The sequence below is a fragment of the Balaenoptera physalus genome (assembly GCF_965194825.1).
Source record: "Balaenoptera physalus genome assembly, chromosome: 12".
NCBI lineage: Eukaryota > Metazoa > Chordata > Mammalia > Artiodactyla > Balaenopteridae > Balaenoptera > Balaenoptera physalus.
The window spans coordinates 70,376,488-70,400,041 of NC_138897.1; the positions used below are offsets into that span (position 1 = coordinate 70,376,488).

At 56.3% G+C, this 23,554-nt stretch overlaps 2 protein-coding genes across 12 annotated transcripts in view; one reads left to right on the forward strand and one right to left on the reverse strand.

Moving 5' to 3' along the window:
- PI4KA (phosphatidylinositol 4-kinase alpha) overlaps nucleotides 1–23,554 on the forward strand; it is a 96,569-nt gene that overhangs the window by 44,368 nt on the left and 28,647 nt on the right. For all 10 annotated transcript variants that reach the window (XR_014251930.1, XR_014251931.1, XR_014251932.1 and 7 more), the window contains 6 exons: nucleotides 1,550–1,718; nucleotides 3,139–3,189; nucleotides 18,147–18,255; nucleotides 18,585–18,721; nucleotides 18,895–19,028; nucleotides 21,289–21,371. Coding sequence is in view for 7 of the 10 variants with exons in the window: in XM_082417854.1 (XP_082273980.1) it covers nucleotides 1,550–1,718; nucleotides 3,139–3,189; nucleotides 18,147–18,255; nucleotides 18,585–18,721; nucleotides 18,895–19,028; nucleotides 21,289–21,371 (683 nt within the window). In the remaining 3 variants the exon portion in view is untranslated. The remainder of the gene's footprint in view (nucleotides 1–1,549; nucleotides 1,719–3,138; nucleotides 3,190–18,146; nucleotides 18,256–18,584; nucleotides 18,722–18,894; nucleotides 19,029–21,288; nucleotides 21,372–23,554) is intronic.
- Nucleotides 5,196–17,994, reverse strand: SERPIND1 (serpin family D member 1). Of its 2 annotated transcripts, none has more exons than XM_082417873.1 (5): nucleotides 16,704–17,994; nucleotides 13,110–14,005; nucleotides 10,121–10,394; nucleotides 8,539–8,683; nucleotides 5,196–8,133 (listed from the first exon to the last, which is right to left on the reverse strand). In XM_082417873.1, the coding sequence occupies exons 2-5, from the start codon at nucleotides 13,987–13,989 to the stop codon at nucleotides 7,942–7,944; spliced, it is 1,491 nt and encodes a 496-aa protein (XP_082273999.1). In that variant the 5' UTR covers nucleotides 13,990–14,005; nucleotides 16,704–17,994; the 3' UTR covers nucleotides 5,196–7,941. The 2 variants fall into 2 exon arrangements, with proteins under 2 accessions (XP_082273999.1, XP_082273998.1); XM_082417872.1 differs by lacking the exon at nucleotides 16,704–17,994 and adding an exon at nucleotides 14,533–14,902.

A 23,554-nucleotide genomic window follows, 5' to 3' on the forward strand; every position in this document is an offset into this window, starting at 1 on the left:
CCACAATCTGTCTGGCCAGCCCTAGGCTGCACATTAGGTAGTTTTCAAGTGTTTCTGCTGGTCGGTGCTGCATACCTGTGCGGTCTCGGATGCTCGCCTCAGGGTGGATTCAGAGGGCAAGGGAGGAGACGTTGACAGCCTTGGGTGTATGATGTTTGCGTGAATCCTTGCCCTCCCCAGGGATGCCCCAAGGACGAGACGCGTCCTTCTGTGTTTGGAGGATCTCATGGACTTGGTCAGATGAAGTCAGGAGGGTGGTGGGCAGGGCGGAGGTTCTCCTCTCCCCTCCTGACCACTCCACCCAGGGGAGGGGGTGGGAGTGCGGCTGTGTGACCTCAGGACATGCTCACCTTCTCTGTGCCTTAACTTCCTCCCCAGCTGTGTGGGTGTATGAGGCTGTGTGTATGCATGTGACAGCTCTGAGCACAATGGCTGCTTCTCTGCCTTCTCACTGCCGCTCCCACGGGAGCCCCGGCCACTGGAACGCAGGACTGGCCTTGGGGGGCCGCCAGCTCACCTCCCTCTCCTGTCTGTCCATTCTGGTCTCCGCAGTGACACCGACACACAGACCAAAACCTCTTCCCCTTGCATCTCGCTCCCAGAGCGGCTCCTGCGCCTCCTTGCCCCTCCCCTCCCTGTCTTTCCTTCTGAGCTCTGACCACGCCTCTGCCTCGCTGCTCGGCCTGTGCCATGTACGGGACTTACCAGTTCCTCATCTTCTGCCACATTTCCTTCCTAAAGCACTTTCTGACAGTGCCACCCACAGTGACTGGTCTCCCGCCGGAGGAGGCATCCACTGCCATCCGTTTCCCCCCCAGAGATTTGTCTGGGAAGGGGTACCTTTTGGCCCGGCTGCCATTGCTCTGTGATTTCGGGGGCAGACAATGTGCTACGTGCTTCACAGGGACTGTTTGATTCCCCCACGCCCCGCGAGGAGGGAATTATTATCCTTGTTTACTCAGGAAGAAACTGAGCCTTAAAGACCTGAGCTACTTGGCACAGCCCGGCTGCGGCAGCATCCAGCTGACCCGGCACTCAGAGCCCGGCCGCCCCGCTGGTGTGTGGTGTCAGCTTCCTAGTCAGGGTTTCCTATTCAGGGTTTACGTGGGGTGACGGGGTCGGGGCAGGTCGTCAGGACCACTGAGCACTTCCTGAGTGTCTGGTGTGAGCTGACCCTAACCTCAGCCCCAGGTGGAGGAGGAAGTGTCGTCAGAGTTTCCCGGGTGGTGGTGATGAAGGGAGATTGTAACTGGAGGGGAAGTGGGTCCCCTGGAAGTGCCAGGGAGCGACATGCCCGTTCTCAGCTGCATGGCCGCCCGGGCACTTGTAGGAAGTGTCCCGAGACAGTCAACACGCCCCAACGCGCAGGTTCCTAGAAGCTGAACAGTCCCTGGGCCCCCAACTTGTCTTGGGGGAGGTTGGGGTCTTTTCCACAGCAGCTGACTTTCCTTCAGGGCTGGTGTCCTCTGGTGGCATGTCCCTCGCCTTGGGGGTCTTCGTTCACAGTACTGGGGGCCCGCATTGTGTCCACGTCACTTCTTTCTCACAGGCACTGCTCACTGGCTGTGATCAATGCCCTGGCCAACATCGCGGCCAACATCCAGGATGAGCACCTGGTGGACGAGCTGCTCATGAACCTGCTGGAGCTGTTTGTGCAGCTGGGGCTGGAGGGCAAGCGGGCCAGCGAGAGGGCCAGCGAGAAGGGGCCCGCCCTGAAGGTAGGGCTCAGCCCCGGGCACCGCCTTGAAACCCTTGCTTTCTCCCGTTACCTGGTGACGTCAGGAACGGGGGACTGGTTCCTTCCCGGGGTGCTGGCGGGAGTGAACAGACAGACAAGGGGCTGCCCCTGCAGGCTTAGCAGGACAGGCATGGGAACAAAACAGGGGCGTCGGGTGGTCTCAAGGCCTCTCTGAGGTGGAAGCGAGTGAGCAGCAGCCTTGAGTGAAAGTCTCAGCTAGGAGGGAGGGGCTGGTGCAAACAGGGCCTGAGACCCTTTGCCCCGCTCAGCCCTGCCTTGCTCCCCGCCACAGCAGGCTGGGCCACTGTTCCTCTGGTCTCCTGAGTGGGGCCCAGCTCCCTGTGCACAGGAGACGGGGGCTCGAGGGTGTTGGGGAGGCACCCGGAGCCCAAGGAGGCTGAGGCTGTACCCTGTTGAGGGTTCCAGGGCCCAGCTCCCCCCCACCCCACCCCCACCACTCTCACTGCATCTCCCGGGCCCCACACTCAGGTGTCCTGTTTCGTTCCCCGGCTGGGGTAGGGGCTCCCTGGGTGCCGAGCTGAGCTTGCCCATGCACCCACCCCCCCACGCAGTGACAGGCCAGGTGTTGTGGGGCAGCAGTGGGGGGTGGGGTGGGGTGGGGACTGGCCAACACGCTGACCACCAGGAGTTGAGGACAGAAATCAAGAGCTGGGGGGACACCAGCTTAGGACTCTGTCCCCACCCCTGCGTGGCCACGGGGCCTTGGCAAGCTGTCCCGACCCTGTTCATCCCTGAAGATGGAGCAGCCCTGCTGCAGTGGGCAGTCGATGCCCTCATGGTCAACTGAGCGGCTGGGCTTCCCGAGCCGGGCTGCTCCTCATGTGTCTGGCCAGGTGGCTGACTTTTTACTTAGTTATTCTTAAGTAACCCCCAAATTTTCCCAGACTTGGAAAGAATGTGTATTCATTGTAGAAAAGATACAGAAACCTATAAATAGTAGAGTAAAAATTTCTCTCAGATACAATCGTCGTTAACCTTTTGACAGATTTTCTCCTAGGTGTTTTATGCAAATCTATTTATTGTACGTAGTTGGCACTGTGTGAGAACATACTTTCTTACATTTAACGTTTGATCTGGGCACTTTTTAAGGTGACAGTGCTTTTCAGAGCGCCGTCTCTGTAACAGCTTGTGATATTTGTGCAGAGTTGCTGCGGTTTATGTAATCCTCCTGTTTGACATTCAAATTGTTTCCCTCTTTTAAGATTTTCCCTCTTTTAATCTGTTAAGATTATGCGTCTTTATACATGTTTCTCTGTATATCTTTTTCATTGTTTCGTGTAGATTAAGGAATTTCATGACACTGTGTCAGGTTTTTTTTTTTTTCCTTTTCAATGAAAGAAGCGCGGGCTCATCAGTGACTCAGTTCTGTTCTCCTCCAGGCCTCCAGCAGCGCGGGGAACCTGGGCGTCCTCATCCCTGTGATCGCTGTGGTGAGTACCCGCCCATTGGTGTCTCGGACTCAGGTGTGGTGCTTGTGCTTTGTGCTGCCCAGAGACCTGCAGCGAGTTCCCTGAAAGGTGCTGTTCTGAGGCTGCAGGGATCCTGCATCTGTGGCTGTGTCTCGGAGCTTCTGCGACTGGCCTGTGGACATGTGCCTGCTGTGGCCTCGCTGCGTCGCTCCCTTTCTCCATGCCCGGCCGAACCCCTGGCCAGCTGACCAGGACCCTACTGCCCGTTCCTCGGGTGTGGGGGTCTGACTTAGGTCTTCCCTGAGCTCCCGCCCGGCTCAGGTGCTTCTGACAGTGGCCCACCGGTGCTGCTTCCAACCCCTCCCCCGACCCCCAACCCCCCATGGTGAGCCTGGGGCCTCTGGTTGGTGCCTGGGCCTTGGGGCTGCAGCCCTTGGTGCCCTGTCGGGGATGGCTCAGGCCTGTCTCTGCCGCAGCAGTGCCGCAGTCAAGGGCTGGTGTCCGTCTTGTCCTGTCTCAGCCTGCGGCCACTTCTTCCCAAGTGGCCCTTACGGATGTCACTTTTCCTGGCCCAGGCGTTCCCAGCTGCCAGACCTGAGCCAGGCCCGCGTCCGGCTTTGTTTCATTGGTGATTCTCGAGCTCCCACTTAGCCTGCCTTCTGCTTAAGCCCCTGCTTCCGCCTCCAGTTCTCCCTCTTCGTTCGAGTCTCGAGCATTTACGTGGGTGTCCCCGCACGTGGAGGGGTTGACCTCCGGCTGCGTGGTGACCCAGGGACGTCGAGGCCCGGTGGGCGGTTGGGGAGCCCTCTCCTATCTCTGCAAAGTGGTTTCGGTCCCTGCTTCTGTGGGCATTCGTCATTTGAGTCTGGGGACCGTTGGGGATCCGGTGTCAGCCGGCCAAGGCGGATGGAGGCCAAGGTGGATGGGAACCGGCAGCTAACTGGCTTACGTTCTTGGCTCTGATAGTGAGACTGATAGTCGCAGGCTATGTCCGGGGAGGATTCTGCCTCGGGCCACCCCCACCCTCTGCCTGTCCCCTCCTCCCTGCCCCGAAGGTGGCTGACTCAGCTGGGCTCCAGGACAACATCCTCTCCCCAGGCGTGCTGTAGGGTTGGAGCTCGGGCTTGCCTCATGCCTCCCACTTTCCCTGGGAGCCCTCCCGCCTCTCCCTGCGGTCAGGGCCCCCACAGCCCCTTGAGGGCCTGTGGGTTGCTGGGACCCTGACGGTTTATACCAGCACCCACAGGTCGGTTTCTAAAGATGTCATGGTTGACGTCGACTCGCTCACAGTGCGTTGAGAAGCACCACGAGGACACTTTGTTGGCCTGGAGGGAAGGGCGAGGGGCATGAAGTCCTTGGCCCGTGGAGGGCTCCATGGAGAGCAGGTTTGGCAGACAGGGAGCACGCCTGGGGGGCCTCTCAAGTTAACGAGTTCTGGGATATTTAAGCCCCACAGTTCTCTGACCCGTATGTATGCCTGTGAGCTTGTAAGTGTGCTTGGCGGTTGTTGTTTGGAGTTTAATAAATGCACGGAAGAAATCTATAGGGGACACTTCGCACTTTTGGGGAGCGATGACTTGTAGGTTTGGTTGGGGGCACACCAGTTTTATGGTCACTGGGGCTGGGGTTGGACTCCTGGCCCTGCATGTGGGGTCCTGGGAGAGTGTCCCAGTCTCTCTGCGCCTGCTGTGCCAGCAGAGTGTCTCAAAAAGATGGGGTGACCCTCTGCGGGGCTGGCGCATCAGGGCAGGCAGATATGTTAGCAATGATAGGCTAGCACATGCTCACCTGAAACACCCGTGTCTCCTCCGATACCGTGACCTTTACTTGAAAGGAATAAGTATCGTCGTGTCAACAAGTTAATGGTTATATTGTGGGGGAGGAAACAAATATTTGATTCTGTTGCTCAACACAGAGCCCAGACGCCATGGTTCTTGCCTCTGCTCTCTGGGTCTAGCCCTCACCCTAACCCTGGACCTTCTGGGAGAAGCTAACTTCCATAGTTTTTTTGTTTGTTTGCTTGAATGTTTTATACTTTTTTTTTTTTTCTAAATTTATTTATTTATTTTTGGCTGTGTTGGGTCTTTGTTTCTGTGCGAGGGCTTTCTCTAGTTGCAGCAAGTGGGGGCCACTCTTCATCGCGGTGCGCGGGCCTCTCACTATCGCGGCCTCTCTTGTTGTGGAGCACAGGCTCCAGACACACAGGCTCAGTAGTTGTGGCTCATGGGCCCAGTTGCTCCGCAGCATGTGGGATCCTCCCAGGCCAGGGCTCGAACCCATGTCCCCTGCACTGGCAGGCAGATTCTCAACCACTGCGCCACCAGGGAAGCCCCTATACTTCTTTTTAAAAATTTTTTATTTTAAAGAAAAAGATACTCTGTTTTGGATTTTTTGATGACACAGTGTCTTCAGTGACTTAGTTGAGTGGACGTGCCGGTAGGTCTCGGCAGGAAGCATGGGTTTCTGCCCTAATGCAGCTGTTCCCTTATCAGTGATCTTGGGAGCCTGGGGTGGGGGCGCCAGCTCACATGGCCTCCGAGGCTCCTTCCTGCCTGGGTTTGGTGGTCTTTGTCCTGTGACTCTGTGATGCTCTTCAGAAATGTCACTGATTCCATTGCTTGAACCTACAGCTGGAGACGTAGTTGCCCCACTGTCACGAAGCGCGGAAAACGTCCGTGCGCTCCGCTCGGCCGGGCACCCGGGCCACTTGCAGCTTGTGTGGCCTTGGACAGGTCATTCTCTTGGTGCCTGTAAAAGGATGTTTGGGGACTAACACTTTCAGGTCATAGACCTGTGTGAAAGCTGCTCCCTCTTCCTCGTAGAGACGGCGTCTGTCCTCAAGGGTTTGCACTTCACCTCAGGAAGGGAAGGGGGAGGGGCCCAGGTAGGCCCCCAGTTAGGGACCCCTGGGCTGGAAGTGGTAACCCAGGCACTGACCTGAACCCCTTTGAGACAGTAACCCACTTCATCCTCACAACAGCCTGCAAGATAGGGACTGTGTTATCCCCGTTTCACAGACGGGAGACTGAGGCACGGAACTTGCCTCAAAGTGCCGGAGCCGGGAGTGGAACCCAGGCAGCCTGGTGCAGACCTGTGGTCTGGGTTCATATCTGCCGCATGGAGGCACCTGGTTTCTGAAGGGGATCCAAGGGCATTCTGAGCAGATTGAGGGGCTGGAGCACTCTGACCCTTGGGGGTCGAAGAGGAGCCTGGGCCACGTGTCTTCATGCCTTCTGGGTGGGGGACGTGGGGAAGGGCTGAAGGTGGAGTCTTGAGATGCGCATGGGGGTGTGGGGGAGGAGCCAGAGGAACCAGCAGCAAGACCAGAAGTGTCAGACAAGCCCAGGACAGGACAGTATTGACTCAGAATAGAGGAGGACTTGGAGAGGGTGGTCAGCAAGCCCAGGTTCCCTGAGAGGGCAAGAGGGATGACAGGGAAAGGCCCCCCTGCCCTGGGTGGCAGACACTGGACGGGCCCTGGCTCAGGCAGTGGGGAGGGGGCAGGGGGAGAGGGTGAGGGGTGAAAGCAGGGCCGGGGTGGGACTCAGGCCTGCAGCTGAGCACGCCCCCTCTGTAACAGTGGAAGCCCCAGGTTGGTGTGAAGACGGGGATAACCCAGCCTCCAAATCGGGGAGCACTCGTGCACCCCTTTGCTGCCTGTGACTGTATCAGTCTCGCTGGGTCAGAAGCCCTCTGTGGAGTCAGGCCAACCAGGCTTCGACCCCAGCCCACTGCCCACTGCAGGCCTGTGGGGTCCCAGTCTGACGGCCACACACGTGGCAGTTGTGAAGCCCCTGGTGCTGTCCCCCGCCCCACACTGCGGAGGCCTTGCACTCTTCTATCTGAGCAGCCTGTGTGGATTCCACTGGTCTTGCCCCGGAATCAAGGGTCCAGAAATATAGTCCTTGGATGTCGCCCGTTTTCTCGAACCAGACCCATCGCAGGCATGTCTGAGGGTCTCCGTGTGTCTGGGGATGGAAGCTGGAGCGTGTGCCGCACATACAGACTGGTGTTTCCGGAGCCCCCAGGCAGCTCCATCCACACCCCCCCGCCCCCAGGATGCAGCAGCACTGCCACGTCTGAGCCCGAGGACGTGCCTGCTCTGGGTCACTGTTGGGCACTCAGGTCACTCTGTCGATGTCTAGCACTGCTGGGGTGTCAGCTATTTTGAATGTGGCCTTTTTTAGTTATCTGACCTTATAAAAGAATTATACCCAGTAAAAGTGGCGATATTTATTTATCTCTAGGGTGGAAGGCATGGCTACGGATACATGCCGTCCTCTGGGCGGCCGTGAGGTGAAAGCAGGTGCAGAGACATTTAGCCTCAATTCAGGAGGTTGGGCCTTGAGAGGACTGAGCCCGAGGCCAGGGCATCCCGGGCCTTGGGGAGGGGGCTCGCTGTCAGCACTCTGGGGAGGGGGCAGCTCCTGCCCGTGTTCCCTGTCAGGTGGGAAGCCCTGGGGGGGAAAGGCTTTGGGTGACAGAGTAGGGGAGGGGGGGCTTCTGGGCCCGGGGAGGGGTGTGCTGTGAGAGGTGGAGGGAACCGGTCTGTCTGGCGCCGACACCCTCTAGGAGACAGCCACCGTGCTGCAGCTGCGGTGACCTCTGGGCTGTGCAGCCCTGCTGGTGGCAGGCATCGCGGTCCTTCATCCATGTCTCCCAGAAAGGTGGCCTGAGCCACGGGGTCACCGCCTCAGCACCTCGTGGTCATTGTTGGAAGGGAAATGGAATTGCGGATACCCCAGAGCACTCGAGACGCCCCGGCCTCCACCGCTAAGACCTGGTGGGGTTGGCAACCCGGCCCAGGAAGAGCAGGCAGCCCGTGCGGTGCTCATAGACAAGGAACAGGAAGGGCCGGTCGACGCTGAAGCGGACCTGGGTGGACAATGGCATGAACCCCACGGCGGTCACGGCCGCAGCCTGCGTGCCTTCCTCGTCCACCATGATGGTGCCTTGGTGCTTGAACTGCGTCAGGACAAAAGGGAAGCTGTCAGATGGCGGTGGTCACTCACAGACGGGCAAGTGGGGGGAAGTGTCGTGTTCTTCAGGGAAGGGACCAAGCGACCACAGGGGAGGCGTGGACATGGCTGGGCAGGATGGCCCTTGGGACTCGGTCCTCACGCATCAGCTGAGTGTGGTGTGAATGGTGTCACCTTTGCACTGTGCACCATGACCACTCAGGGCTGCCCACAGTGCTTTGCGGGCAGGATCGTGGCCCCAGGACCCCCTGCTCACGCTCTGGGGCCTCTGCCATAGCAGGCCTGCTGGGCCGGGGTGCTCCCGGGCACCTGCCTTCTCTCTGGTATCAGCAGGGGCTCCAAGGGGGGCAGACCCGGGGCGGGATGGGGACGGGCAGAGGACGGGCATTACCAGGTCGATGACGATCCTCTGGTCCGAGATCCCTGTCATATTGCTGTTCCTGTCGAACAGCGCTGTGACCCCCAGGGACCGCAGGGCCTCCACCAGGTTGTAGTCCTTTTCTAGCTTGAACTTGGGCAGGAGTACCTCCCGTGTCCTGGTCAGGGAAGAGAAGGGCCGGTTCTACTAACTGCAAGTTGCAGAGGAATCACATTTCCCCTTAAATGTCCATAAACACACACACCCGCCTCCAGTCCGTGTACCACAGAATTGACACAACACTTCTTAAAATGCATATCCTCATCCTGCCATTGGAGGATTTTGGAAAGACCATCCCATTGTAGTCCCAGCACTCAGAATTGAGGCATGGTTACTGCTGTGCGGTCATGTCCTCGGTACTGTATGGTTTGTGTCCTGCCAGCCAGGCGGCAGAGCTGTTACTGGCTCATGGCTCAGGCATCTGACATCATTCTCTCACTTGGGTCCCTGCTTTCAGGTATTTGTTATTTTACTATTTAAGGAGCTGAAGTGCAGGTCAGTGCACTTAAAAAAAGAGTGCTTTCTGTACCAGCCAGCGCTAGCGTTCTCCATCCTTGACGGCGCTTGTGGGGCTAAGACGCCAGACGCGCCCCCTTCTCAGGAGCTTCCTTCCCTCTTGGTGCGCCAGGACCCCACACGTGAAGCAGCAAAGCGTAAAGACCGCCTGTTAGCGTCCGAGTGATGAGAACAGGCCTAACCACTGGGCCATCCTGGAGGAGGGGGGACAAGATCTGGGGGCCCTGAGCAGGGCCTGCTGGAGGGAGCGCAGGACTCCGGGCAGGAGGGCAGGGAAGAGCAGAGCAGCGTGTGGACCAGGCTGGGCAGCGAGCGGGCTGCATCCTGTGGGTGGGGTTCCACAGAGAGTTCGCAGGAAGAGGGAAGTGGGGACGCTGCCTGGTGGCCGGTGCCAGGTAGACGGAGCTTGGGACGACAGGCTGGTCAGGCCCCTGCTGGCTCAGGGCGAAGGTCGTGGGCATTGAGGTTAGGAAGGAGGTGGGTACAGAAGGGACAGGTTTTAAGGAGAAAGTGACAGGGCTTGATGCCTGCCCAGCTGCCTGGGCAGACCTACCCCTAAGAGCCTGCCTGTCCCTCAGTTGCATTTCCTTGTATCCTGGTCCTGGAAGGAGGCCCAGACCAGGTTCAGTTGATAACTCGGGCCCGGTGGGATCCAGGAAGACAGGGAGGTGACATGTGCGTCCTTCCTGCCCTGATCCAGCAGCGCAACCTGTGGTCCTGACTGTGAAATGGTGAGTGATGCCCTGAGGGGATTTGGAGGACCTCGGGGCTTCTCAAACTGGGTTGAGGGCTCGTCTTGGTTCTAGGCTCACAGCAAGTGACCCCAGGGGGTCAGGGCAAGTGTGTGGCAGAGCCGGGTTGCTCCTGCCCCCACATCACAGAGTACAGGTGCATTTCTCACCAACGCTCTCTGGTCACCTCTCACCAAGCGGAAAGTTTGGGCTGAAGTCACAGCGGCCCAGGGGGCACATGCCCCTCTCCCTAAAGTGACTGCAGCCCCAGCATCTCTGGGCCCCCATTCCCCTGGCCCCAGAGGCACCTGTTTGTCATGCTCTTCTGCCATCTCTCCACCACCTGGGGCTTCAGCTGGGCCTCGAGGGTCTTCATCCCAGACAGCTTGTGCGGGACCACCACCAGCATGCTGATGCCCCCCATGTACTCCAGCCGCAGGACGTCGCAGTCCAGCTCCTGGTCGCTTGCCGCCAGGAAGGCCCCCTTGGTCTGCATCATGGGGACCTTGACCACCTCTCGCTCATTCAGCCGGAAGTTGTGGTTGTGTGTCATTTCCGCTGGGAATTTGTTCACCCAGGACCCTGTGAGGTCAGCAGGAATGGGCTTTTGTTTAAATGCTCTCTTAGAGGGTTTGTTCAAACAGGCTGCATGGCCCACCCCCACCGTCTGAACCCACAGGTCTGGTTTGGGCCAGGAGTTTAAGTTTCTCACCGGTTCCCAGGCGATACTGATGCTGCTGGTCTGGGGACCACACTGAGACCAGTGTGCCAGACCAGTGTGCTGGTCTGGCCCGCCCACCACACTGAGAACCACTGTTTTAGAGGCTTCTCGTAGGAAGCGGATGAGGGCAGATGGGGTGAATAGACCAGGTGAATGCTGGGTTAGATCCTGGCACTAAGTAGCACATCACCTGCCTTGCCTGGGCCTCTGCGTGTCTCTCTGTAAGATGAGGGCCCTGAGCTCCCATCAGCTCTATGGGGACTGACTGGACGCCTGGGGAGGCAGCACTGCCATTGCCACCTTCACTTTGGATTTCGGGGCAGCTTCGTGTGCCTGAGTGGGAACGTGTCTGTGTGGCTCTAAGATGCTAGTAACTGGAAATGAGGGCCACCCGCCCACCGGTGAGACTGGCCATGTGCCAGACCTCCAGCCCCTTCCTGTGCTACCTCGTCTCCTAGCAACCGTGAGGGGTGGGGCTTTCACCACCCCCATCTCACAGATGAGCAAGCAGAGGGAAGAAGCCAAGTGACCTGTTCAAGGTTTCCAGCTGGTGGGTGGGGCAGGGGGTCAGAAAAGCAGGAGGCTCCTGGGGGAGGCGTAACAGCAGGGCCTGCCCGCCTCTGATCTGGGTCCTTCTCCGGAGCTGGACTCCGCCCAGGGCTGCTCAGCCCTGTGAGTCATGCATCTAGGCAGCTCTCTGCGGGGGGCCACCCTGTGCATGGTGGGTATGAGTGGTGTCCCTGGCCTCTCCCCTCCCCCAGATTGTGCCATTTGCCCTGGGGGAGACCCCCTTTCCCCTGGGCTCCAGCCACAGCTTTCCCAGCTCTGCTGTAGCTGCCCCGCCTCTCCCGGGTTCTCTCCTTCCTTTGCTCCTGAGGCCCAACCTCTGTTTTCACTGTGTTTTACAGAGTGCTCGTAACATTTGAAATTAAAATCAAAGTATGACAGAGATTTGGGAGCTAGAGCTAAGAGTTACACATTCAGATTCTGTTGTGATATGCACCTGTGAGAGCTGGTGCTGCTGGCGTTTCTCTCTGACTCCCAGCCCTGACCCAGCAAGCCTTCCGGTGTGTGGGCAAGGATTCATGTGCCCTGCCGCCACGTTTGCCGTCTGCGTGACCCTGGTTCCTGTGTTGGGACGTGTCCCTGCCTGCTCTGAATACTGACTGCGCTGAGGCAGAGGCTCTGGAAGTCGGGGCGCCCACACGCTGGCAGAGCTGAGGGCTGAGGGCCTCGGTGCCACCCAGGGGTCTCCCACTCATTGTCAAAGTCACCCCTGAACACAGGAAATTGCTCTTGAGTGTCACTGGCAACATCAAACCCACTGAGCATGTAACAGTGGGACTTGCGAGGCCACACGGATCAGGGAGTGAGACCAGGGCTGACCTCCAGTTTTCATTCCCAAACCTGTCCCGCCAGCCAGGGATGAAAGGACATGTGTGTGTTCCCTGAGTACGTCCCATGTGCCTGTCACGGGCCTGTTGGAGCCTCGGCCTGGACCCGCCCACCGCGAGGCTGACGTTGTGCCTGGTGTCGGGGGAGCCAGGGGTCTGGCTCAGCCTCTGAGCCCTTCCTCCTGTCTTGGCTGCCTCCCCCTGCTTTGCCCTTTGGCAGCATTCCGCACAGCCGCTGGGGGCCTCGGCTTGGGCACGGAGCGGGTGTCCTGGCCGGTGGATGCTTTGGCCCCACTGCCCCTGAGCCACTTCCAGGAGAGGGGCTCCCTGGACCCCCGTAAACCATGCTGGAGCTGACCAACCAGGGAACGTGGCCTCCCGGGACTGACCTGGCCGGTGCCCACTAGTCCTTGGTGGCAGAGGGGAGAGTGGTTGCGTGTCACTGCACTAGTGTGCAGTGACCCCGCTCCTCATGTCTGCCCTTGGCTCGCTGGGCAGGTGGAGGGCAGTAGAGGTTTCTCCTGGCTCAGGTCTCACCAGGGCATTTTAAAAGTGAGGCCTGGTATTTACAGACCCGTGCCTATTTATCTCTAGGGTCCCGGGGCTCTGCGTGTTTGTGTGTGTGCGGGTGTGGGTGGTTGGCGGATAGGGGGGAGTCCTCCTTAGGAAGTGCCTCAGTGCTTGGTGCTGGCCCGGAACAGTTGCTCTAGACATAAGGGTTGATTTCCCCGCCCCCACCTGCCTGGAAAGGAGTGGGGGTGTGAATGTCAGTTACTCAGGGTGAACCTGTCTTCAGCCTTTTGTCCATTGGGAAAGGAAACCAAAAAGCTCAGATCCAGGTTGACCTGATGCTGGAAAGGTTTTTTGCATTATTCTGATCTAACAGAGGCTGGAGCTTGGCTCTGCCCCTTACCGCCATCTCCCTGGAGCAGCGTTTTAATTCCCTGTCTGTAAAATGGAGACACTCATAACAGTGGCAGTCTCTCAAGGCTGTGGCGAGGCGTAAAGCGCAGGGTTTCTAAGTGTCAGCTGCCCTGTCACCTCATCAGGACCTTCCCTGTTCCTGCGAGCTGACCCCGTGTCTGGGTTTCCCAGGGGAATGGAGGTAGAGTCTGCAGTTCGGCCCACCTGTGAGCTGAGAGCGCCCGTGCATCTGCCCTGAAAAATGTCGCCGCCTCTTACCTTTAAAGTAGATGCAGTTCAGGAGCATCATCTGAGTCGCGGGGTCCATGTCCTCCAGCACGTCTCTTATGAGGCCCTTGGTGAGCCGCGAGATGTGCTGGTTGGTTTGGGAGATGAAGGCGGGATCAGAGAAGTCAGCCGCCCGGACCTCGGCGAAGTAGTACTGTCGGACCTTGGCTCTGAAGTCGTCCAGGACTGGAACTTGCTTCTGAATGTACAGGTCGCTGACGGACCGCAGCGTGTACCCGAAATTCCTCCGGAAGAGGCGGTGGGTCAGCTTCCGGAACAGGTTGTGGACGGTGCCCAGCTCGTATGTGGTGCTGGCGTTGACAAAGTCGGCGAAGCGCAGGGCAGCGTGTACCTGCTCGTGGGTGTCCCCCCGCAGGCCCAGGGAGAGCATGGCCATGGCTGCGGACACACCTACAGGCGCCAGAAAGACATTGTCCGAGGCGCCGACCCGCTCCTTCAGCGCCCGGTAGAGGTCTAAGGCGAACTTGGCGTTGAGGAGGTTGAGCCGCTGGATGCGGCTCTTGCCCGGGAAGAGCTGGAGCACGCTGCCGGCGCCAGTCCCAGGATCCATGGGCGAGACCGCGTCCACGATGTCGATGTAGTCGTCATCCTCCCCGAAGATCTTCTCCAGGTCCAGGTAGTCCTCGTCCTCTTCCCCGTCCGTGATCCACTCGTTGGTGACTGTGTTCTCCTTGTGGAAGTCGGCAGGCAGGAGGGGTCTGCTCAGGTTTCCACTCTTCAGCTGCCCCCACCGGGGGTCCGCAGACTCGGGGTCTCCCCCTCTGCCATCAAGCTGACCCCGAGGGCCGAGGTTCCCACACACGGATGCCAGGAGGAGGGACACCACGAGAGGGTGCAGCAGGCGCTGCATTCTGGCGGAGCTGGAGCTGGAGGGAGAGCAGGACGTGGTGAGGGCAGCCTGGCAGACTGCCCCCTCCCCGCCCTACACACACACACACACACACACACACACACACCTCTGCAGGCCCCTGGCCACGACCCAGGAGGGGCCCCGGGGGTGCTAGTCCCTAACCATTTTAGGATCTGCTGAAGATAAAACAGACGCCTGACATTTTGTGTGGCTTCGTGAACCTGCCTGGAGGACCCCTAGGCCCAGATCAGAACCCCTTGTTGAAAGTGTGCAAACCCATAGGGCTCAGGGGCCCCAGGGAGTTTCCTTTTCATTCATTCACTGAACTTTGTGTCCCTTCTTCAAATGACATATTGGGTGGGCCCTGGAGGCACACAGGTCCCCCAGCCGGATGGGGGCCCAAGTGCAGTAAAGCACGGCTCACAAGGACACTGCCGGGGGGCGGGGGGGGCAGGCAGGCTGAGGCTCCGCCTCCTGTGCTAGCAGTTATTTGGAGTGGTTTAATCTGTGTGATTTGGACTATGTCTGCAGTGCAGGGATCACCTGGGGGCCCAGTGGACATGGTGGGTGCCAGTCTTCATGCAGCCATGGGGGATGAGGGTACAGCTCGCCGCAGGTGTACGTTTTCTCCTTCAGTCGGCTCCCACTGCTGTCAGGAGGGACCAGAGCTCTCCCACTGAAGTGTTTCTGGCTGGGGTTACAAATAGTCTCACCAGGTGTATAGGGTCTGGGTCAGGGTGCTGTCAGAAAGCTCTTACTGAAGGCCTGAGGGGCGCTCCCTCTATTTAAGTAAACAAGGCATGTTTTTAACAGATACTGTGGGATGAGCTGTCTGTCTCCCATCCCTCCATCTGTCACGTCAGTTTGGCTGCCAGACGGCTTTGTCCTTCTCTTGCTTCCTTCCTGGTTGTGAATTGCATCCTGGGAAATGAGCTATTATTCGATGCTTCTGTGTCTCCAGGACAGTGACAGCAGGTGTTTATACTGGGATCAGTCATGCAGGATCTCAGCATCCCTTCTAATCACCTCAGAAAGAGGAGAGTGTCTTGTCAGGTTTGTCATGTGTGTGACAATCTGGTACGTTTTTGAGGACCAGAATGTCTGCTTCCCCTCCAGGCCAGGTAAGAATCACTGGCTCCTGTTAGGTAAATATCGGGACTTGTTAGGCCTGAAGATGGTGTGCTGGCGATGGCAGTGACTCTCGGCGGAGCCTCTTCTGGGTGCCGGTGTTGGACCAGGGGCTTTGGTGACTCAGCTCCCCGCACCGAGCATTGTGCGTATCGGGGGTGCTGAGCCTGCCTGAGTGTGCCAATGGCTAGATTAGACCCAGGTTAGTGGAGCCCCTTCCCTGCGTCCAGGGCTCCGCCTGTTCGGCCTGGAGTGCCAGCACCGTTGTCCCTGCCCCAGTCCCCACCTCGGCTCTTCCCTGCAGCACTGTTAACACAATCAGCTTGCACACTCCTCTAGTCACATTTTGGAGAGGGAAAGTCACATGGTTTCTGACTTGGAACCGTCTGTTGTCTTTTCCTGTCCCCTTCCCTCCCCCCAGCCTGTAGCCAAGGCTGCCACACACATTGCCTGCACTCAGGACACAGTGTCTAATGTGTGTGGCTGCCAGCGGAACCGGGCCCAGGTTCTGGGTAGAACTGGGCGTGGGTATTGATAGCAAGACACTGAAAAAGTGAGAAAAGGAGAGGTCTTCTTGCTAGGCTACACTTGAAAGTATCCTTCTCAGGTTAAAATAAGCTTAAAAAAACCCAACTTGAATAAACAAGAGTTCAGGAAAAGGAATCTGAGACCAGATAGGGAGGCAGAGGTTGAAAACATTCATGTCTTTCTGCTCCTGTATTCAGATAGTATGTGTGGAAGCTTCTTGTACTTGCTTCTTCCTATTCCTGTATTATACGATGAAAAGCCCAAAACACTTTGCATTATGCTCTCATCAGAGGAAGCAGAAGGTATCTCATAATATATCTCATTTTATGTGGTAAAAAATCAGGTACCTGAAAGGTAAATCTTCCTGTTGTTTTGCCATTTAGTATCACAAGAGTTAAAGAAGATACTTTAAAATTATCACTAGGTTGTGTTTAAATCCAGATTACTATCTTTGAAGAGAAGCAGTATTTTTTAAAGGGAAATCATTCAAAAGTTTGTTTTTATGGGCATTTCCTGTGGCGCCTTCTCAGGCTGGCTGCGTGGAGCGGGGCTGGGCTTTGTGGTCCCTCGTCCCTCCTGGCTGCTGTCTCCCGGCCCAGACGGAGCGGGGGTAATAGAGCTGTGGACACTCTTCAGGTTGAAATAACTTCAGGCTCACAAAAGAGTTGAAAGCACAGCACAGAGAACACCCGCCCTGTACCCGCGTCTCCAGACTCGCCAGGTCTCTCTACGTACACGTGTGTGCGCGTGTGTGACACACGTCATTTTTCTGAACCATTTGCGATGCCCCAGAACTAGGGTGCCCGCCCACAGCCCCCAGCACCATTCCCAGTTCAGGTCCTTAACCTAGCGCAGCCCCTCCTCCCCGGTTGGCTGACAGTCCCACTAGTGTAACTGACAGAATGTTATCATAGGCAGCTTAACAAAACCTCTTACCCTTTCTAAGACGGTGTAGAGAGCGTTTGAATGTAGCTGGATAGAGAAGCAAACCAGTTACCCATCTCTAACCACCTCAAATAAGAATTCATAATCGGCAGAAACGTTAGAAACCTACTTACCTCTGTGCTGCTGAGAACTGGCTTTGCAGGGACAGAATCGGCCAAAGTCACCAGCAGGCTTCAGTGTGACCTTTGGTGCCGGACTGCTGTCGTGTTTTCCAAAGTAAATACATCCCAGATCAAACACTGCTCAACTAGCTTTGTCAGCACAAAGCCCTCATTGTGTCTTTGGTCACCGCCGAGTGGCTTGTGACTCCCAGTGTTTGGAGGCCTGACCGTCTCTGTGTGGATGAGCTTACAGGAGCAGCCAGGACACTCTGCGGCCCAGGGCTTGGTTGCGTCGGGGGCGGCAGCTGTGATGCTCCCCTGGACATGGGGGGCCCCTCTTGCATCTTCCAGCTCCGAGTTCTTCCTCTAAGTGATCGCAGCTCCCGACCTCATCCTGGGCTCTGGGGTGACGTGCCTGCTAGGCAAGGTGTCCCCACCCTCCTGTGAGCTGTCCCTCCATGGACGGTGGAGGGGAGGGTGCAGGTAGAGACTCAGAGCACAAGGAGACCCTGGCCCGGGCCTGTCTGCCATCTACAGGACATGCAGCCCCGCTCTGCTGTCCATTGTGGGATAGCCAGGGCCGTACTGTGGTGCTTCCCATGCTCACATCCACTCAGGTGTTCGCAGGAGGCCGTGGCGCTGTGATCATTTCTATTTTTAGCTTGTGGTGGGTTTTTTTGGGTTTTTTTTTGGTCACGTCGCACTATTTGCAGGATCTTAGTTCCCTGACCAGGGATGGAACCCGGGCCCCGGCAGGAGGCAAACCCTGGCCAGCACCTAGCCCATACTTGGCATTCATAGATCATAAGCATTTGGACCGCTGAGCCCCCCTCGCTGCAGGTTGGTTAGTGCTGTGTGGGGGCTCGACCTCCCCTGGGGACTCTGGAGGGTCCACCCGTCCCCCAGGCGTTGTGCACACATGTAACCATTTTCCATACCCGAGGCGACTCCCCCTGCCACGCACTGGGTGGGACACCATGGGGACAGGGACGCAGGGACTCCAGCCTCACTCCTGCCCCCGAGTACTCTGCTTTTACCTTCTTCACACCCTGGGGCTCTGCCCAAGGTCACTGTGCCGCCCGCCACGGTTCCGGCCCTTGGGCCTGGTGCTACTGTGGCCAGGCGGCTACTCCCTGTTCCCTGCCCGCCTGTGAACACCAAGCGCCCCATCCCTGGGTCCCCAGGAGCTCTGGGATGCTGCTTGCCTGCCTCCCGACGAGGCCGAAGGGCTTTTCCCTCCCAGTGCAGAGCCCGCCTGGCATACAAGAGGCTCAGGAGCGTTTCTGGGCGAGCTCTCTGAGGGCTGCTGGTTACTGCGCCCCGTGCCTTCTTCTGCCCAGTCTGACCGATTCTCTGAGAAGAAGCCTGGAGAATGGGTCTCGAGCTTACACTTGTAGGTGTCAGGTTCATATGCAGGTAACCACCTTCTCTCTCTCTCTCTCCTCGGCCCATCAGCTCACCCGGCGGTTGCCGCCCATCAAAGAAGCGAAGCCACGGTTGCAGAAGCTCTTCCGGGATTTCTGGCTCTATTCCGTGCTGATGGGATTTGCCGTGGAGGGGTCAGGTAGGGGACGTTTGCTGCCCCAGGGAGGACAGTGCAGAGTAAGGACCAAGGTGAGAAAGGGCCCGACCTAATGGTGCCTGTGCCCACGCACAAGACAGGCCCAGCGCGGCTGCCACCTCCTCAGGGAACACTTCCCGAAGTCGTTTAGGGTTCTGGGAACACCACATACCTTAGGGAAACCTGCCCCCGTTAGGAAACAGACTCGTTTCTGTGCCACATTTTTGGGACAGTGGCTCAACCAAAGGACCCACGACTCCAGAAGCTCAGCGTGGGCCCCGCCGGAGCTCTTCTCGAGACAGGAGGCACTTCAGCCCCGCGCTCTCTTGCAGGACTCTGGCCGGAAGAGTGGTACGAGGGCGTCTGTGAAATAGCCACCAAGTCCCCCCTGCTCACCTTTCCCAGCAAAGAGCCCCTGCGGTCCGTCCTCCAGTACAACTCAGCCATGAAGAACGACACAGTCACCCCCGTAAGGGTGCCCGCCTGCCAAGGATGGGTGGTACCGGGCAGGGTTTCGGGAAGCCCTCTGGGACAGTGAGGGCCAGTCCTGTGTGTCTGGTTCACGGGCACGGCGCCGGGGTTTGCATCTGGGGGAGCAGCCACGCCCACCCGTGCCCACACAGTCCTGGCATTCGTTCCCAGGCCGAGCTGAGCGAGCTCCGTAGCACCATCATCAACCTGCTGGACCCGGCCCCCGAGGTGTCTGCCCTCATCAACAAGCTGGACTTCGCCATGTCCACCTACCTTCTGTCCGTTTACCGGCTGGAGTACATGAGGTACGTGAGCTTTGCCACCCACACCCTCGATTGAGCTGGTTTTACGTTTGTGTTCCTGCCAGGCTTGGGCTTTTCTCAGTTCCTCCTAACAAGTAAGCTGTCTTAGAAAAACCAACCCCGATCCCTTCTGCTCTTCTCGTGTGCTTGTCCTTCCTGATCACTGGATGCCACGTGTAGTAACATACCAGGGGTCTGACGCCAGTGCCACCTCCCCGAGGGAACAGGTTCTGAGCTGTCACCAGAGCTGCCACCAACTCAGTGCACTTGACGGGTCGGAGCCTCTGCTGGGAACCAGCCCTCGCTGAGACGCTCTAGGGCACCCCCCGGGCTGATTCCAGGACCACATTGGAGCACAGACAGCAAACAGGAAGTGGAGGGCTGCTCCAAACAGTCCTCCGGGGCACCTGACACTCGGGACGCCTCTGCAACCACAGGGAGCTGACAGCTAGAAGCACTAACATGGACGGAGCGCCGGCCCCACAGACGCTGCACGAGCTCCGTGTGCTGACAGGCCCCCCCAGCAAGCCCACAAGGTGGTCACTGTACACCCCACTTCACAGGAGGGAACCAGAGCCCAGGCGCTCAAAGAAGCTGCCCAAGGTCACGGTCCCTGATTTGGCCTGAGACCCACATGGTCTCCAGGGCAGTGCCTGCTGCCTCCCTGTAAAGGGAGACTGGAAGCAGCAGCAGGATGTCCAGAGCCCAGCCACCCACCCTGTGGACCCGCTGTGGGGGGCTGCAGGAGGACATTTGTTTAGGTCACAAGACAGGTGCAGTTAGATATAGAATAAAGTCTTTCTCAAACCGCTTAAAACGGAAAGTATTGATTCTTAAAGTGAGGGATATTTGGACAACGCCCCTATTTTAACCTTTATTTGGTGCCATGAGACCCTCCGGTAGATTGGATCTTGCTTGGAAGCTTGACGTATAAACGATATGGAAGCTGTTTTGGGTGAGTGGGAGTGAGTCCTCCCCGCCTCAGTCCCCTCCTCCTGGCAGTCCCAGAGTCCCCACAGCCAAGGGAGCTTTGACTTTTCTTTTTTCATTACACATTTTTTTTCAGTTGTATAAGTAATAGGAGAACATTATACAAAACCGTGGAAATAGTTGAGGGAAGAAACCCACTCTGCTCACCAGCACCATCTGTAGTGGTTAGTATCATTCCTTCTGGTCTTTTTTTTTACAAAGAATATATTTTCAAAGAAAAACCAAGCCAAACCAAAACAGCAAAAGCCTGGGTCTAATCCTGGCACGTGTAGCTCCAGGAGAGGCCTCTGGGCCTGCTCGGCCTCCAGCACCTGCAGGCAGGGCTGTGGGCTGTGTCCACTCCCCGGTGTGCCCCACGGTGACCCAGGGCTCTCGGGCGGGCTCTGTAGTTGGCGGGCAGTTCTGAGAGCCCAACTCTCACCCGGGGCTGCCTGCCAGGTCCCCTGGACTCCTGTCAGCACCAAGAAGCAGCCCTGAAGCCTTTAGTCCAGAGCCTGGCTTGGATCTCAGCCGCCAGTTATCAGGAGAGCTTTCAGACAACAGCACACATTCTTGCCATGTGCACAAGGGCGCAGGAGAGTGTCTGTGCTTGAGCCCCCGGCGCCCGTGGAGCCTTAATCTGAGAGGATGGGTGCGGACGTCATCCACGCGCACTGCTGAGCGCGCACCTGGCTGTCTCAGCGGAGCCCCAGATGCCAAGCGCCCTGCACCGGGGCCCTGGTTCAAGCACATGCCTTCCTTTCCTTTCTCTTCCTTTCTTCCTCAAGGGTAGGGATATTGTTTTACTTGTAAAAATGTCCATGGTGCGTAAAATAGAATAGAGAAGAAAAGCATTGGATGGTAGAAAAGATGCTAAGGAGGAGAAATGCACGTCTCCGTTTGCTGGCCCTGAGTCCAGAGAGGCCCCCTGTTGCCGTCTCTTAGCTTTCCCTTCTAGAAATCAGCCACGTGCTCATGCGTGTATCCCACCTGCACACAGCGGGATGTGGGATCATACCTGTTCACACCTGTCCTGCTGCACCTCGCCCTTTCCTCCCAGCCGAATGTCTCGAATATTCTGTAGGAGCACAGAGAGCTGCCTCTCATTTTGGTGACTGCCTGATGCGCCGTTGACCAATGGACATGCAGCCAGTGCCGTTAGGACCCTGTGCATGTGACCCTTAAAACCCCTGGCTTGCAGGGGGCGGCTGCCCTCACAGCCTCATCTGCCCGGACAGCATTCCATCTGCTGGGGGGCCAGAGCTTCAGACTCACTCGGAGCTGTTCCCTCTAGGGTCCTGCGCTCGACAGATCCTGACCGCTTCCAGGTAATGTTCTGCTACTTTGAGGATAAAGCTATTCAGAAAGACAAGTCTGGTAAGTTGACTCCTGTGGGCTTCTTGTAATGAACTGAGATTTAATAGTGTAAAAAAGAATACTGCATCCTGTTTTCTGTCTGTGTCGAGAAAATAGTTTCATGAGGCTATGTACTACGTTGGAAAGATCAGTATAAAACATTTGACCCTAAAACATATACATCTTTCTGGCTCTGCCTCTGCTGCCAGGGGCCCGAGAGCAGAAGCACTGATGCTCAGATGTGCTCCAGCCCCCAGGTTTCAGTCCCAGATACCGTCCTCTGCTGAGGGACCCTGGGCTCCTCGGACAGTCTGGATGGACCTGGGGCATCTTGTGGCCAAGGAGCAGTAGTGCCTCTCAGGCGTCTGAGGCAGGCTGAGAGGACTGAGAATCAGGCTACAGGGGCTCCCAGCTAACAGATTGTCAGAATTCGAGCATGGATACAGTATTTCTATTATCTTGCTTAAAAGAAGGGCAAATATACTAGGACGTATATATCCAAATACATTAGGAGATTACATATATATTATATATGCTTATATATACGATATCATAATTTTGTTTCTTCCACTAAAGTGTTTGTGAAGTAGGGACGTGTAGTTGTTTTTCTCATGCAGTCAGGAAAGAGGGAGCAGCAAGAAAGAGCCGCATGGTCCAGGGAGAGGCGGGGCACCTGTGTAAGGTCACACCTGGTCTCAGAGTGACCAGGTAGGAAGGGCGCCCAGCAGGTGATGGGCAGAGACGTCCCGCGAGCAGCCTGTTAGAGGCGCTCATTAGCAGAGAGCAGAGAGCTCGCTGGGGGGCATCCTGCTCCTTGCCGTGGGGGCTCCACGCCTCAGCAGGCCTGCTGCCCACAAGGAGACCCCACTCGCTACCACACGTTTCCAGCAGGCCAGGACCTGTGGGCCACATCTAATTTAAGACTGCATCCTTCTTTTCTGGGAGAGTTTCGGGATACAAAAGTCTGTGTGGAACATGAGGACTCGCCAAGTCCCAGGATGCAGTATCCTCAGACCCTGGGCTCACAGGGCCTCGGCGTGACCAGTTCCAACAGGATGACACTCCCAGGGAGACAGAAACAGAATTAACCTCTCTAGGGTATCAAAATGTGCCCATCACCAAAACCCTACTGAGGCGAAACTAAGATAAGAATAGGAATTAAAAAAAAAAAAAAGAATAGGAATTAAAACATGAAGAGATATTAAAATTGAGGCAGCAAAGAAAAAAAATTAAATGCATGGTACTGGCACTGTTTGCCAGTTTTAGTATAAGGACACTGATAAATTGTAGCATCATTGTGTTGGTCTGTGTGCTGATTTATAAGGTATTTAAAAATTGAAGAGACTCTGAAATATTAGACCTATGCTTTAATTAAATGCTTAGAAGAATATGATGAAGTTTATAAATGTGTTTAAATATTTGATGAAATTTAGTATGCTCAATCCACAAATTTTTTAATGTATCTCATGTAATAATGCATTTATTCAGTAAACGGTATTAGCAATCATTTCAAGTATTCTCAGAATAAAAGTTTTTAAGAAACTAAACTAGTTCCTAAAATGTTAGGAAGAAATTATTCATGAAGTTATGTTACAGAATCTTTTTAAACAAATATTGTTTTTATTGATTGCAAAAAGAATTAGCTTTTCAGATTCAATGAACAGTGTTTTACTATTCTTTTCTTTTTTTAAACTTCATACCATATTTTATTTATTTATTTATTATTTTTGGCTGTGTTGGGTCTTCGTTTCTGTGCGAGGGCTTTCTCCAGTTGCGGCGAGCGGGGGCCACTCTTCATCGCAGTGCGCGGGCCTCTCACTATCGCGGCCACTCTTATTGCGGAGCACAGGCTCCAGACGCGCAGGCTCAGTAGTTGTGGCTCACGGGCCCAGTTGCTCCGTGGCATGTGGGATCTTCCCAGACCAGGGCTCGAACCCGTGTCCCCTGCATTGGCAGGCAGACTCTCAACCACTGCACCACCAGGGAAGCCCTGTTTTACTATTCTTTTTATTTTTTTTATTTTTTATTTTTTATTTTTTTATTTTTTATTTTATTTTTTATTTTTTTTTATTTTTTATTTTTTTATTTTTTTTATTCAAGACCCATTTATTCTCTAGTTCTGCCCACATGGAGACACCCTCCTTGAAAAGGGGTTGAATCCTTCCATTCACTTTAACACCCTGTGCTGAAAACATGTCTTCCGA

Coding starts and splice junctions, on each gene's coding strand:
- SERPIND1 (XM_082417872.1), bottom strand. CDS start 14,570: ATGAAGACTGGCACCCACCATGTCCACTGGGCCCCCAG. Junction 10,395..13,109: donor GAACTGCATCTACTTTAAAG/GTAAGAGGCGGC, acceptor CTGACCTCACAG/GGTCCTGGGTGAACAAATTC. Junction 8,684..10,120: donor CAGAAGAGCATGACAAACAG/GTGCCTCTGGGG, acceptor TTCCCTGACCAG/GACACGGGAGGTACTCCTGC.